This window comes from Solanum pennellii, chromosome 10 (genome assembly GCF_001406875.1).
Source record: "Solanum pennellii chromosome 10, SPENNV200".
In the NCBI taxonomy this organism is placed as follows: domain Eukaryota; kingdom Viridiplantae; phylum Streptophyta; class Magnoliopsida; order Solanales; family Solanaceae; genus Solanum; species Solanum pennellii.
This window is the reverse complement of record NC_028646.1, coordinates 1,419,161-1,435,970: the sequence shown is the minus strand read 5'-3', so window position 1 is coordinate 1,435,970 and position 16,810 is coordinate 1,419,161. Positions and strand designations below refer to the sequence as shown.

Here is a 16,810-nt window from a genome sequence, read left to right as displayed (position 1 = left end):
AATATAGGCTAGGTCTGTTGGGCCAGTCTGGCCTAACTCGGGATTTAATAGGGTTGGATTACGATTTTTGAAGCCTATTTGAGAAAAGGGTTTTATAGTCCGGCCTGAATAAGCCTGCTGATTTGTGGGGCTTGAGAAATGTAGGTAGGGCCGGTCCGTGGACCAATAAAAATTAATTAAAAATATAATATAATATTAAAATTTAAAATTAAAGAAAGTCCAAACTCAAAACAATTATATTAATATTTCTATTTAGATATTTATATTTTTACTTGAAAGAAAAATTAATAAGTATTATAAAAATAAATTTAATTGTGAATTTGATTAAAAATTAGTAACATTAGCACCATCTAATATTGTTTTGTCGATATTTATCATAATATTTTAAAATTATAATTTATAATTTAATTTAATAGTTCTAAAAATAATATAATTTTTTTAAAAAGTGAGTTGGCTCGGCAAGCCTGTAGCCCACGTACTTGTGGGTTGGGCCGGCCGTTTTCTGGCCCACACAAAAAATGAGCTAGCCGACCTGACCCGTATAATGTCAAAGCCTGTATGAATTAGCCCATATTGATAACTCTATATACTCACATATATGTTTTTTTTTTCGAAATTAACGAATGACATATTGTTGGTGGGTCCGCCTATGAGCACATGGGTGGTTTTGGGGGGGGGNGTTGAGAAGTAAGAAGGACAATTGTTGTTTTGTGCATCGATCTTATTTTCGTTTAATTTTTCGTCTAGTTTTAATTTTAATATAAAAAATTTTAAAATGAAAATATATAATATATATTAAAATATCTTTTTTTATAAACTATGTAACTGAAATAGAGAATTTCTTATTTTTAAGAATAATTTGGTATTTTATATTTAAAACAATATAAAATAGATAAACTTGTTTTGTTTTTAATTGAATCAAATATATTATGTGTGTATTAGGGTAAGTAGCTAGGTTTCTTGTTATCGTTTGCTTTAGGGAATTAAATTACAAAATTTTAATTTTGTATTAGAAAATAACAATTGTAATAAAGTTCCTTTATAATAAAGTTATCTTATGAAAACAAGATTGAAAAGTGGTCGTTAAATGTCATATCTTTAAATTATTAATTTCATGGGGGTAGCTCATTGACTTTAATATAATAATAAAAGAAGGTTAAAATTATTTGAACTATATCAATAGTGAAAAAAACGTTTGTTGAAAGCCTTATCTAATAATACTCAATTAATGCAAAGAAATAGTAGGGGCTATTTTTTCTAGTTTTATGAATCTTACAACTTTGTTTTAATCAATTATAATTATTTACAATAATCCTCTTATTTAATTAATTCAATTATTTTTCAAAACATCCCATATAAAAAGTGGAGGCGTGAGGCGAGGCGTTTTATACAGTGCGGAGCGAGGCATAAGCCTTGAGACACGGGGCGTAGTCTCATGTATATTTAAATTTATAGTTTTATTAATAGTATAAAATAAACACAAGTAAATCTTTCAATGATTTATAATTTTTTATTTGAGATAAGTAATCAATAATCAATAATGAAGAAAAAAATATTATAATTATTATTTGAGAAATACCAATAAATCAATAATAAAAATATGATTTAAAGCAAAAGAAATTTTTTTTTAAAATAAGTGCCCGAGCGTACGTTCTTACGCCCAGAACTTACATTTTTATGTTCAGAACTTACGCCTCAAATTTTAGGACTTAAACCTTATGAATCTACGTTTTTAATTTACGCCCTAGAGCGTTTTTGGTACGCCTCACCCCGAGACTCACCCCAAAAATATTTTTTAAAACACTAATCATCTCGTATCTTATTTAGTATATACTATGAAACTTGAAATATCATAGGTTATATATCAATCTTTTTTTTAAAAAAAAAAATGAGGCATATAATAACATGATTTTGCCTCATAAAATATACTCATATAACTAATCTTGGAAGGTTCATATGTTCCACTTTTTAAAAAAATAAAAAAAAATTAAGAGAGTAGGTGAATGATTAGTCAGCAAACAAGTGTATACTTATAAATATTATTGTCTGTACTTTATGGATTCAAAATTTAGTCCACGTCAATCACATGATATCATCATAATTTATCGAGGATATAATTTTAGATAAAAAATATTGAAATTAAGAATTATCATTAAAGTTAATTAATAAAAAATTGAGCATCATCTAATCTTTTAATATTATTTGTGTTATTAATACTCTTATGCTATCTTATTTCTCTAACTTTATTTTTAAAAATAAAGATAGCAGAAAAGGATATGCTTTGCTGTTTCATTTACTTCGATTATCATATTATAATTATTTGAATTGGTATTGTCTTTTCTTCTCTATCCATTATTTACGTAATGACTTTTTCATTATTGTATTTTCTTTTCGTATTTACTTTTGATATGTGTTACTTATACTTAGGATATGCGAAAAATAAATTTGTATTTATATATCACTTCTTTGGATTTCATTTATGTAATTGCACTCAGTATGTTATTGTTGTTATTATTTTTACTATTATTATTGTTATTATTATTATTTTTCAAGTAATTAATTAGTTTCACTAATTATAGACGATTACCGCGCAACCAAAGTAGCCCTTACTATACAGGGGGGCGGAGCGTTAAGAAAGAGAAAGTGTTATCACTATACGAAATGAAGCAACGGCTAGCACGCTAAGCTAAGATCACCCAATGTTCGGACTCATATGATATTAGGTATTTATATTCCACTTCATCAGTGCGGATACGCTTTGAACAAGAAAAAGTATATGATTATTTTTGAGGTGATAATATTAAAAAAAATTACATGTCTTTAATGTTATTTTATATGTTCTTTTTGGTTCATCACGACCTAAGCATAATATTCTAAAAATTGCAAGTTGTGTTATATACATTAGACAAATAACCTTGATGTAAAGTCTAACCTTTATAGCATAGCAATTATATTTTGAAAAAATTAAATACGATTAAAACGTGCTATCATCTTATCTAAATATTCATAAAATTATTTGAAGGATATATCATATTTTTGTTATTACTTATGTGTTAAATATGTCCGCCCCTTGGATTATATTTATAAATTTTTTTCTGTTTTACGAGTGAAGCACACAATCTCTTACAATAATAGTGGTTTGTGAGACTCGAACACAATGATTTGCCTACTACGTTAAATTGTATGATTTGTCACATTAAAAAATTTAAATTTCTCACGTAAATTTTTTTCAATAGATTATTAAATAACTTACACTTTTTTTTATTTAATCATGTGATCAGCTAATAAAAATGACAAGAAAAGAAGCTGTAACAATAATTATCAATGTAGCCTCGAAAGTGAAATCTGAAAAGTATATTATGTAATTAATTTTAATTTTAATTATTTTATAAAGTTATTTAATCTTTTTTCGATAACTAGACTAAAATAAAAATAGCTAAAGCTTATAAATTCTAATGTTCTTTTTTCTAATTTTTCCTTTGAATTTGAAGGGAGGGCCTTCAGATTCTTCTTTATTAGTAAGTCAAAAAAAAAATTATAAATAAATTAGAAATTGCCTATAGCTTATCAATTTTATATTATTTATATTACATAAAGGAGAATCAAAAACCATATAAGTTAAATTAATTTTAATATCAATCAAAAGAAGAAGATCCCATTTGTTAATTAATTAAGCAGATTTGTAATGACAGCTTGTGGTGAAGGTATTATATATTCTTAACAACTAATTAATAACTTATTTTAAAAAGTTAAACAGAAATTAGTGGTTCTTAATCTTGCCTCATTTCCTTAATTTGTCTTTAAATTGTGTCAAGTGGTCTACGTAATCCATGACGTACATTATTTCATATTACTATTATTACTAAGATGGAAATTCACATGGTCTTTGTCCTTTATAACGATTCTCGATCGGACGTATTGGATTTGAGTTATAAAATTGAGTTTAATTTAAAAACGAGTCTTTTTTTTTTATAAAGAAGGTAACACTAGTTCTCTCTTTAATCTTCTCCAGTTAATAGATTTTGTACGTCGAAATTCAAAAGGGAGTTTAGGAAATAAAATATAAGAGACTTGAAATTTAAAAAAAAAATCCTACCAAATTACCTTTTAAATTTAATTTATATATGTTTGTAAATATAATGTTCACACTTTAGTGTAAAGAGCAATTTGTGACTTTCTAATCGAGTGACAATCAAATGGAGGCGTGAATACGAGATGTAAATGGAATGATCAACCAAATATATCATGCATTGTCAACTTATGTCTTGATTTAACGCACACTCATAAGCTAATTCAAAAAATATATATATAATTCTCTAAAGCTATTTGTCCACAGATCTCACCTCTTATCGATGTGGGATTTTTTGATTCATCATCACCCTCCTCATTCCGAATCCGTGCATTCTATTATTTGGGGTTATGTTGTTAGTCCGATATGTGTATATCCATGGATCGGAAGTATTATCACTCCGTCCACCGGTCCACGACCCCTCTTAGTTCGTCCTTCATCGGGAGTATTTCCAACCCCTTCAAACAGATAAACCTTATGATTCTGATATCATATTAAATAGTGCTCAAATTAGGTCTGAATCCTAATTCGCGCTCCAAAAATTATCCCAAAAAGGAGAAGAATTCCTTACCTACGTCATGTATGAATGAAAAATTAATACATATCTTATATTTTTTTTAATTTTATTATAAATATCGAACACAAATAAATCATATCGATAATTAATAGCACATATGAAAGAAAAATGATAAAAGGGTGCCTCTGCACAAAGACAGTGTCTCTGTGTGTGTCTTAAGAGCTATAAGCCGTACTTCTCATACATGTGATATAAGATAAGCAAGCCAGAGTTTCACAGAGTATGAGATCCATCATGGACGGTGGATAGGATCATGTGATTTACGAACCGTTCGAGGGCGTGGTTCAGTGATCATAAATATAACATGTTAAAAATTACGACGTTAAATGTCTAAATAATTATAGCAAAAGTAATTATATTTGGTGATTATCGCAGGAATGAAAGATAACATATACCCCGAACATGTGACTTGAGAGCGTAATAAAATTGGTAAAAATCGATTGAACTATGTTACGAGTATATCATATACTTCTTCTGTTTCAAGTTATGTTACGTAGTTCAAAGGATTCTCGAGCCCCGCTATTATCCGCTACATTTAAATGGGTCTGAGGTTGAATCAATAAAGGGCGAAGAAAAAAAAGGAAATATTTTTGTCCAAAAAAAAAGAAACATGTGGTTTTCTTTTATATCTAAGAGCCCTTTCTACATTTTTTTCTATTACATTACGAAATAATGAATTGAGTTCGTATAGACATTTTGGATGCTGCTAGTGAAATAGCCCTTCTGGCTATATTTTTCTGTTACTCCACCCATTTCATAAAGTATTTGCCCCGGTTTAACAACAGCTATCCAATATATTCAGGGGATCCTTTTTCTGAACCCATACGTGTTTCTGTTGGTCTTAATATAACTGGTTTGTCTAGAAATATACGTACCCTTATTTTTCCACCACGACGTGCATTTCGTTTCATTGCCCGTCGGCCTGCTTCTATTTGTCGAGATGTAATCCAAGCAGGTTCAAGTGCCTGAAGAGCATATTTACCGAAAGAAATTCAATTACGTATGAAATTATATAATTATTTTTGAAACTTATAATATTAAATACACGTATTATATAAATTTATATTTCGTATTATATATTTTTAATTTTCTTTCTTTATTCTAACGTGAAATTTATCTAAAATATATGTAGCAATCATGAAAAGCATACCACTAAGGATATTAATGGCATCTTCTATATTCTTAGTGCATTATTAACTTCCTTCTTAGTGCTTTACATATTTTATTTATATTTAGACAAAATTTGGGACCTAAAAAGTTTTCTATATTAATCATTACATAAATTTAGCTGTTAGATCTGCTTATAATATATTAGGAGAACTACTTATTAATAGTACTTATAATTAGTTTAATTACTTATTTAATTAATTGAATAATAGCTCAATCATTCACTATTAATGACTAATTAATGTTTTATAAACCATTTTTGTCATTGCATGGAAGTTGGAACATCTCATTTTAAAATTGAAAAAAAACTGCATGAAGCATTCTTGTAAATATAAAGTAGATTATATTCCTGGCTAATACAAACGAAAATCAAGAAAATTGTTGTAATTTTTAAAAGTTGATTGGTAAGTAAGAAAAAAGGCCTTAAAAATGGTGGAACTATACGTAATATTTCCTCAACTTACTACAGAGATTCTTATAAAGTTTTTTCAGAAAATATTTTGGGTGCTCCAAGGCGCCAGATCCATGGATTAATACACATGAAAATCTGGAAAGTCACATAATTTCTAAAAGTTAGCTGGTAAATACGGAAATGGACCTTAAAAATGGAAGGACTATACGTAATGTTTCCCCAACTCATTACAGAGGTCCTCGTAAAGTTTTTTCACAAAAGAAAAAAAAAATGAGTATTCCAAGGCGCCAAACTTATGGGCTAGTACACAAGAAAAATTGAAAAAGTCGCATAATTCCTAAAACTTGGCTGGTAAATGTGAAATAGGCCTTAAAAAATGGTGGGACTATACGTAATGCTTCCGCAACTCATTACAGAGATCCTCATAAAGTTTTTCTAGAAATTTTTTTTTAGGTGCTTCAGGACATTTGATTGATGGGTTGATATGCACGAAAAGCAAGGACAATAATGTAATTCCTAAAAGTTAGCTGATAAATGCGAAAAAAAAGACCCTAAAAATGGTGGAACTATACGTAATACTTCACCAACTTATTATCGAGGTCTTCGTTGATTTTTTTTCCAGAAAAAAACAATTGGGTGCTCTAAGGCACCAGATTCATGGGCTAATACACATGAAAAATCAGAAAAAATCGCATAATTCCTAAAAATTGACTGGTAAATGCGAAAATAGGCATTAAAAGAATGATGACACTATATGTAATGCTTCCCCTTTATTGAGGTCCGTATAAGAATTTTTCAGGAAAAAAAAAAAGGGTGCTCAAAGGCGCCAGTTTCATAGGCTAATTTATACCTAGGAAAAACTAGAAAAATCACATAATTCTTAAAAGTTGGCTAGTAAATGGGAAAATAAGCCATAAAAATGGTAGGACTATACGCAAAGTTTTTCAAAATCACTACGAAAGTCTTCATAAAGTTTTTTTTCAATTTTTTTAAAGTGCTCCAATGCTCCAGATCCATGGGCTAATAATACACACGAAAAAAATAAAAAAATCGCATAATTCCTAAAGGTTGGCTAGTAAATGCATAAATATGCCTTAAAATGGTTAGACTATATGTAACGTTTCCCCAATTCAATATAGAGGTTCTCATAAAGTTTTTCAGAGAAAAAATTTGAGTGTTAAGGCGTCAGATCCGTACACACGAAAAATCAGAAAAGACACGTATTTCTTTAAAGTTAGCTAGTAAATGCGAAAATAGATTTTAAAAATATGATGGAACTATACGTAATGTTCCCTAACTCATTACAGAAATTCCCATAAAGTTTTCTTATAAATCTTTTTAGGTGCTCCAAGACGCTAGATCATGAACTAATGCACACGAAAACCGTTACCAAAAAGAATCAAGAATGTATGGTCAAATCACAAAAAAATGAACTAGACGCCAAATATTGTAGAGAAATATATATATATATANCTTTTTTGAATTTTAATTTACCTTTTACATAAGGGATCATTAAACCATCATTATCAAACTTGTTAGGCTTGTAATTTTTGTAAAAAGGTCAAACTTAATTTATATATATATATATATATATATATAAAGGACTTTTTTGAATTTTAATTTACCTTTTACATAAGGGATCATTAAACCATCATTATCAAACTTGTTAGGCTTGTAATTTTTGTAAAAAGGTCAAACTTAATTTATATATATATATATATATATATATAAAGGACTTTTTTGAATTTTAATTTACCTTTTACATAAGGGATCATTAAACCATCATTATCAAACTTGTTAGGCTTGTAATTTTTGTAAAAAGGTCAAACTTAATTTATATATATATATATATATATATATAAAGGACTTTTTTGAATTTTAATTTACCTTTTACATAAGGGATCATTAAACCATCATTATCAAACTTGTTAGGCTTGTAATTTTTGTAAAAAGGTCAAACTTAATTTTGCTACAATATTTTTCAAATAATTTAACTTTTTCCAAATTTTAAAGAAAATTTGGATTGTCTCATTTATAATTCCTTGTTAATCATGTTTTTCATTTTATATTTATCCCCAGAAATAGGAGAGACTACAAGTAGCAAAGTCCTTTGCACTAAAAAAAAAATTAATATGAAAGAAAAACAAGACATATTTAATTTGAATATCATATATTAAGTCAAAAAACATATTAGTTGTTGATAGCTTATCAATATTATACTCCATAAAAGAGAAACAAAAATACTATAAAAATTACATTTTTAATATTATTATTAAATAAAGAAAAATATGCCATCTCTAATTTATAAGAAAAAGATTTCATAGACGTAAGGATAATAGAATTGATACAATAAGTGACCTGCATGTCGATGCCTTTCAGTCGAGCTCGTTTGATTGAGTTTATATAATACGTTTTAGATCTTTTACGTAATTTGCAAGTTATCATACCAAGAATAAAAACTCTGATTTTTTTTTATATTTCAAAAAAAAAATGGACATTTGTGATGACAGCTCATAATTAATTCTAAAATTAGATGGCTGTTAATCTAAATCGTCCCATTTCCATAATTTGTCTTTTGGAACCACCAAAGGATGTATGTGATTGTGACCAATGAAATTTTGTGTAAATTTTTAATTTTTTTTTTGGTTTGAACTTAAAAAAGTGAAAAAAATAAAGATAATAATATTTTTGATTCCTATGTTAATTAAACAAATTGTGATTTCAATTTTATGATATATATAATTTTTGATCTTTTTTAACTAATAAAAACGTGAGATTTTGATCTTTTTACGTAGGAAATATATCATGTTGTTTTATGAAGCGTGTTACTCTCAAATATGCGTTAACGAACCTTAGCTTAACATAAAACATGCATAATTAAATAATAAAATTGTTAATACTTATGAAATTATTGTGAGTATATATTCATGATTATAAAAGAAATTTGAATTTAATAATTAAAAGTTAAATATAAGTAAGAAGATATCACGAGGATATATTTTTTTTTTTATCAAATAGTCGATATTGAGATATTAATTGGTTTATTTAAAAAAATTGATTAAGCAAATTAAAACAACAATTGAGGCTTGTTACTCTCTAATACACGTTAATTATGAATTTTTTTGAATATATATTCATTAGAATAAAAAAATCAAAATTGAACATTTCAATTAAGTAAAAATTAAATATACGTAATCAGATATCACAAAATTCAAATTAATCAGATAGTTGATATCGAGATATTGATTGGTTATTAATTATGCAAAACAACAATTGTAGAAAGGTTTATCAGATTTAATTTTTTTAATTAGTCAACACTAAGCCATTTTAATTGACTAATAATCCATGTTACTCGTGTTGTCGATAAAGTAATATTAATAGTTAAATTAAAGAGTTTTTGTTAGTTATATTTAAATATTAAAAATTATTTATATGACAAGTTGTTTATAAGATAATTACAAATACTCCTTCCGTCAAGAAATATTTGTCATGTTGCGCTTATCGAAAAAAATCAATTTAACTAATTTTCAAAGATAAATTAGACCACATTAATTCGATATTTTAAACAAAAAAATTAAATATTCTAAAACTATATGAAAAGTACTATAAATTACGACTTTTTCATATTAATATGATGAAAAAATGTATCTCAAAATATTAGTATAAGTTTTTATAGTTTGACTCTAAAAATAGAAACCACGACAAACAATACCAAATGGAGGAAGTACATTTTAAATATTTAAGTTACATTAATTTACGATGTAAAAATATTTATTTGATTAATCATTTATAAGCTAATAATTAGATGCAAACTTTCATAACAAGTATATATATTTTTATCATAGGTTAAACTTCATTGATAATACAATATCTTTATAATATTAATATTTGTTATTCTAAATCCATTTTAACTAAAACTTATAATATACAAAAAGTAAATTTTTTTAATATTTATCATAAATAATAAAAATTAATTCATATTTATTTATTATGTGATATTTCAACGAAGAAAATTCAGATAAACTCTCTTACACTTACGACTTATGTGATGATATAATTCAAGATTGTTGGACAAATAATTATTAATTAATTAAGATTACGGCTAATCCTCTAGTTAATTAAATTTTATAATAATTTGGTGAATATGGGTAAGCTGTCATTTGTCAGTCAACAAAATGCCGTACTTTTCACATGTGTGAGAGATAAGTAGAACAATGTTTCAGACATTACATGCCAATATATATTAATGAGTTCTGTCGTCGTTTGATACGCGGGATAAGATAAAATATCTCATAATATATTATGTTTGATTGACGGATACGCAGGATAAGATGAGATATCTCATGATATATTACGTTTGATTGACGGTATAAAGGTTGATTTTAAAATAAACTTATACAGTTAAATTTATATTGTCAATTAAAAACAATATAAATTTTATCTTTAGATTTGATCATGAGATATCACATCTTATTCGATTGAATTAGAGATTATTTTATTTCATTTCATATATAAAATAAATTAGTTCGGGATTATAATTTTAGCATAATTCAGTTTGTGTATCAAACGACTACTAAGTAATTAATTTTCGACTAATATGAATTGTGATGAAATAATTGAGATTTCTTCGTTAATAATCAAAGATCTCGAATTTGAATTTCTAAAAAATGAAGAAAAAAAAATTGGATCGAAGCGCCTCTCTAAGAAAATAAATCTTGTAACGTGTGAATTTGATTTTTTCGATATTGTGAGTAATGATCCACGAATATCTATTTTGGAGATAGTATGAAGCTCTTACTGATAATGTGGAGCCAATAGCACATAGAGATGTGCACCAACTTATCTACTCGATCTCCGAGTCATATTCGATATCTATTTTGAGACCTTAATTAATTTTAATGTGAGTCTACGTTAAATGATTATTAAAGAAAAAATATTTTTGAACTGAAATATCTAATTAAAAATGCAAGAGCATATGTAGAGTAAAATTTATTGGTTCATCCGAATTCAATAGGTTTGACTCATATCCATGGTGAAAGTCGAATTAAATGCATACATATAATAGATCTTGAACTCAATAAACAAAAGGCTATAATAGAAAAGTACTAAATATTTACGTATTGCTCCCTCTACTCCCTATAAGGGGTTCCATAAAGTTTTTGGAAAAAAATCGTCCAAAAGTCATATTACTAAAATATTTATGGGCTAACAGACACGAAAAACTAAAAAAATCACCTAATTCGTGTAAATTGGCCTATAAATGCCAAAAATCACTCTAAAATTGGTGAGACTGTACATATTGCTCCTTCCAAACTCCCTACGGATGGTTCCATTAAATATTTGATTGTGAGTCTACTTATTATTGACTAATAACTTGACATCACTTTAGAAAATCATAAACTTTAAATTCTGAATCCGCCTCTGCAACTCAAGTATACACAGGAGTTCCCTTGGACCATGGTGAACCGTCCGAGTCTAGTTCGAGTTGATTATTGTGACAACGCGTATAACACATCCATTTTGGGACCCGAATAGTGTTGATTAACGATTGAGTAGGACCAGAGCTACAACGACAAAGGGTGGTCAGTTAAACACCCTTCGTCTGAAAAACTATATCGTGTATATAAGGTCAAATTTTTTTGTTTAGTATAAGTGAGAAAAAGTTCAGAAGGGAAGTTTAATTGAACAATGCTCATGAACCATCACTTCATTTAACTTCAAAGGCAAATTAGTGACATTTTCCAACACAAAACAAAACAAGTTGAGTGATCTTTATTTTCAATCCTAACTACAATTGACACTTCTCTTTACAACATCCTAGAAATTTCGGTTACAAATTCTCACTCGCGAAGTCATTTTTCCTGTTTTCATCGACGATGACTAAGGTTAGTTCAAAATTTAAGCCAAACCAACGAGTTTCTCACTGACTTCCCACACTTTACGCGCTTTCTCTGCATCACTTGCTTCTTCGGACAACTGGTTTTCGAAAGAAGCTGAGTCTTTGTTCCAGCTCCAGTAGACACCTGATTTTGTCAAGCTTGGATCACTCACAACCTGCCATAAGACAGATATACATAGTCCGCTTTTAGCTATAATGCCACAGTCAGAAACTTCGTTAAGAGTGTTCAAGATTGATTATATATGCACAAAAAGTGATATGTCACTTGTATACACAGTATAATTTTCCGTTGAAGACTATAGCTCCGGCCTTATTTAGCTATATGAATCATGTATATGCATTATAATCTACTATTCAGGCCCAAAAATAAGAGTTAAGATGGTGTCGGATCCTCCAAAAATGAACTACTTTTGGAGGATCCAACACACATCAAGAAAACATTTTTTGAAGAGTCCGAGTAATATAGTTACCAAAACGAAGAGTTATATAAATGCATCTTTTGAGCTGACAGAGTAATTTGCTGTTAGTACTAGTACTTGTTTCTTTTTCAATTCTATTTAGGCCCTCAGACCTATATTGCTCTTACTTCCCCAAATATGTTGCCGCACCCGTATCAGATCCTCCAAAAGGATCCAACACGCACCCTCGAAAACATTTTTGAAAAGTCCGAGCAACATAGCCCAAAACTAAACAATAATAACAACAACATACCCGGTGAAATCCCACAAATGGGATCTCGGGAGGGTGAAGTGTATGCATATCTAACTCCAACCTTGGGAGATAAAGAGGTTGTTTCTGATAGACCCTCAGCAAAGCCCAAATCTACGAGTTAGACAAATGCATTTTTTGTTCAGTACTAGTACTTGTTATTACCTGAGCAAGTCTCTTTCCAGATTCAGTCTCAGAGACATATCCCTTTGTAATATACTTTTGAAATGGTGGGAAAAGAAGCCTAAACAAGGGGATGTGTTCTCTGAATAGCCCTGTTGTTGCAATGCAGCCAGGGTAAAGAGAGGCAAATGTGATACCAGTTTCCTCGTGGTATCGACGATGGAATTCCTGCATCGTAAGCATGTTGCACACCTTGCTGTCTTTGTATGCTTTTGCACCGTCAAATTCACCTCCATCGATCATCGCTGAGCTGTTAATTCCATTTAAACCTCCCGCCATACCCCTCAAGTCGCCGAGATTGGCCTTTGGAGGTACATTTCCAGCCAGAGTATTCGTGTTCCCTGACATGTCAAGAAAAGTTTAGTCTCCCACTAAAAAGAAGTCTATACGAAAGAAAGATCCTTAAATATCCATTCGAGACAATAGATGAATAGGTAAAGCGAAACCAGCTAAATGAAGGTCGTTCTAGTCCGTGGTGGAACTAGGATTTTCACTGAGAGAAGTCGAAATATTAAAAAGTGGACACACACGAAATTCAACATATAGTAAACATACATTCAAAAGATTAACACCCCTTGGGAAAATGTGGCTCCGATACAGGTTTTAGCGCCTCTTATTTCACTAGAGCAAGAAGGAAGAAAGTTGTCTTTGAGAAAGAAGGGCTTCAATTCAACTACGTTGCTTAGACTATCTAAAAATGTTATCACGCCCCGTGTTGGATAAAAAAATGCACTACTTTTTAAGTGGATCCAACACGCATCTGATATATAGCTATTTGTTTAGGTCCTTAGCAAAGGGTGTAGCAGCTACACGAAAGCCGTGGCATTCAATGAATTTTTATGCATTACCTGTAATTGAACCAACAATGATGAGTCTCTTTGAAGGATAATCAGATTGCTTCAAGTCATCAAGCAACAATCTCGAAAGAAGAAAATGTCCAAGATGGTTAGTTCCAACACTAAGCTCAAATCCTTCTGCAGTAAATGAAGGCTCTTTAGCAGTTGGTTGGTAAACAGCAGCATTAGCAACCAACACGTCAAGAGGTCGTCCCGACCTCCTGAAGTTATCAACGAATTGACGTACACTGTCAAGCGAGGCGAGGTCCAAATGCATGATGGTGTAATTCTCCTTAGGCATCCCAACTGATTTTGCTGCTTTCTCAGCTTTTAAAAAGTCCCTACATGCCATAATAACATGCCATTTCCCTGTTTCAGACAGAGCTTTTGCTGTGGCTAAGCCTAATCCTGATGAGGCACCAGTGACTATTACACAACCTTTTCTTAGTGTTTTTTTTCCTGATGGAGAGTTAGTAGTTACACCAGGAGAAGCAACCATTGTAGCTCTTACAACACCGCCATTTGACGATCTTCTTTGGTTCTGTAACAAATCAAATCTCAGTAAAACATCATACGTCTCTATAACAACATTTCGTTATAAACCCCCAAATAATATAATACAACAAATGATGCCGTTATAGAGAGGTTAAACTATGCTCCCTTCATTCCAATCATTATGACACTTTTTACTATCCCCGAGAGGCAGTGGCACACGGCTAGACATAACGTGTCCACCTTCTACCCTTCTCCACTTAAATACCAGGATTTCATCTCGGACAATAGTCAAACATGTGGAGTGCACCTAATCACATCACATCGCGGAGAGGTGCAACGATCATTAAACGAAAGGACTCATTGCAAAACTATTGACTATTAGACTTCTATACAATTTACTTAACATTGTTAATATCTTTCAACTATTACTAATGTAATATACAAACATAATTAAACTTAATGGATACAAATTATAGTCACATAAAATGAAATGAAGATTAATGTACTACATTAGTACCTTAACTTTAAATGAAGATGAACCAAAATCAAATTTAGTATAATCAGAAAGAGAAGCTCCAAAAATACTAGAATTCTTCAAAGTTGCAATAGCTTTGCCCTGCAAATAAAAATAAATAAAAAAATTAACCAAAAATAACTTGAGAAATCAAATTGCACGCTAAAATACAACAACATACTCAGTGTAATCTTACAAGGGGATCTGGGGGGAGGGTAATGTTCGCTACATTAAAATTGATCATTCGTGCAGCTAAATATATATTTTTAGCGGCAAATTAACACTTTGTGTATGTCCCTAGACCCTTTAGCGACATTAGTTCTAATGTCAATATTTAATGAAGCTTAAAGTTATTTTCGTTGCAGTGTCTGTACGTAACCTTACCCCTACCTTGAGAAGGTAGAGAAGTTTGTTTCCGATAGACCTAAGGGCATAATTAGGGTTTTCTACACATTTGGCCACTAGATTAAAAATATTTCATTTTGTAGTCGATATACATAAATTATACACTAACTATACAGACTACACATATATTATACATCCGTCGACTATTTTTTAGTACAAAAGAAAGAAGAAAAAAATACCTCCTTGGAAATGGAGAAAGTAGAAGGAAGCAGAGAAGCAGCCTGAAGAGCCATTAAGAAGTTTAATTTTGGGTTTTTTTTGTCTGTAGAACTACTGGTACTGGCAGAGGTTTGGTCACACATATATATATATATATACAAAATTGGGAATGATGGATGTAAAGGTTGCATATTTTTTAACTCATCTAATATTCGGAAATCATTAAGTCGCTCTCGATAGGTCAACTGAAGGGGTAAAATTTCCTTCTGTTTCGAAACTCAAACTTAAGATCTCTAGTTAAAAGATCACTTAATTAGCTCTCGATAGGTCCACTAAAGGGGTAAAATCTCCTTCTGTTTCGAAACTCGAACTTCAAGATCTCTAGTTAAAAATCAGGGGAGTAAATGAGTTAAAGAATTCTCGTGAACTCATTAGCTTTTGTTCGAATCTTTTGTATATGTATTAGAAAAATTCATTAACTAGACTAAGTAATAAGTGTCATTTTTATTTATTCATCTGGTACTTGAAATTAACTGAATCGAGTAATCTTGATTTCTGCCAGATAGAGACGGTATGAGGTAAAAGCTATCGATTTTATTCGTAAAATTTAAATTTGAGATCTTTAATTAAAAAACGAGGTATATGTAAGAGGGTAGGATAAGATTGTTTTTGGTGGAAGTATCATATCAATTCTTAGCCACCAATGAAAATTCAAGGTTTAGATTTCCTCTGATATTTTTGTAACTTTTTGTAGAAATGGCCAATTATTGGATGGATTATAGAAAAAGGATATTTTGGCTCACTTCCCAAGGCAATCCACTTCAATTAGGTATGGGTTTTTAATGTATCCCATATCTTTGGATAAAAAAAAAAAGTTTTAAGATTATTTTTAAATCGAGAAATTTTCGAGGACCAGTAATTTATGACTTGTTTGTGCAAGAGTTTGAATGTGTAATGTGTATATTCACACATCACGTGTTGCATTTTGATTAATAGACCAAAACCTTGAGCTAGTCCGTTTATTTTCTAGCATTGAGATTATTTATTTGTTATTATGTGATGGTCGGTCATAATTTAGTGTGTTTTAAGTACTATTAAATGTTGTGTTAGAGTAATAGAGGTGATAATGTAAATATAAAATATCTCCGAAAAATAACTCAAGATCATTCAACCAATGTTATACTTTATCTGTCTCATATTAATTGTCCGCTTTTCTCTTTACACGTCTTTAGAAATTATAAATGTTACAACAACTCAAGTTAGTTAGTTAAATTTAGGCTACTAGACTTCGAGGTGAAATTTCCACAATATTTGCCTTTTATTTTTAATTATAAAAGATGGATGTTTTTGAAAATATTTTTGTTCTTTTTTGGGTGTTTGAGTCTA

The 16,810-nt window shown here is 29.7% G+C and overlaps 1 protein-coding gene across 1 annotated transcript; it reads right to left on the bottom strand.

The window, feature by feature from the left end:
* Positions 1-11,901: 11,901 nt before the first annotated feature.
* On the bottom strand, positions 11,902-15,591 carry LOC107002266 (protochlorophyllide reductase-like). The gene is made up of 5 exons (XM_015200216.2): positions 15,445-15,591; positions 14,864-14,962; positions 13,864-14,392; positions 12,998-13,356; positions 11,902-12,279 (listed from the first exon to the last, which is right to left on the bottom strand). Exons 1-5 carry the CDS (start codon positions 15,565-15,567, stop codon positions 12,124-12,126), a joined length of 1,266 nt encoding a protein of 421 aa, XP_015055702.2. The 5' UTR covers positions 15,568-15,591; the 3' UTR covers positions 11,902-12,123.
* Between the last annotated feature and the right edge of the window lie 1,219 nt (positions 15,592-16,810).

Excerpts from the sequence above, each read along its gene's own strand:
- LOC107002266 (XM_015200216.2), bottom strand. The coding sequence starts at position 15,567 with ATGTGTGACCAAACCTCTGCCAGTACCAGTAGTTCTACAGACAAAAAA. Across the intron at positions 14,393-14,863 it reads CATCTTCATTTAAAGTTAAG|AACCAAAGAAGATCGTCAAA; the intron begins GTACTAATGTAG and ends GATTTGTTACAG. Across the intron at positions 13,357-13,863 it reads CATTGTTGGTTCAATTACAG|GGAACACGAATACTCTGGCT; the intron begins GTAATGCATAAA and ends TTGACATGTCAG.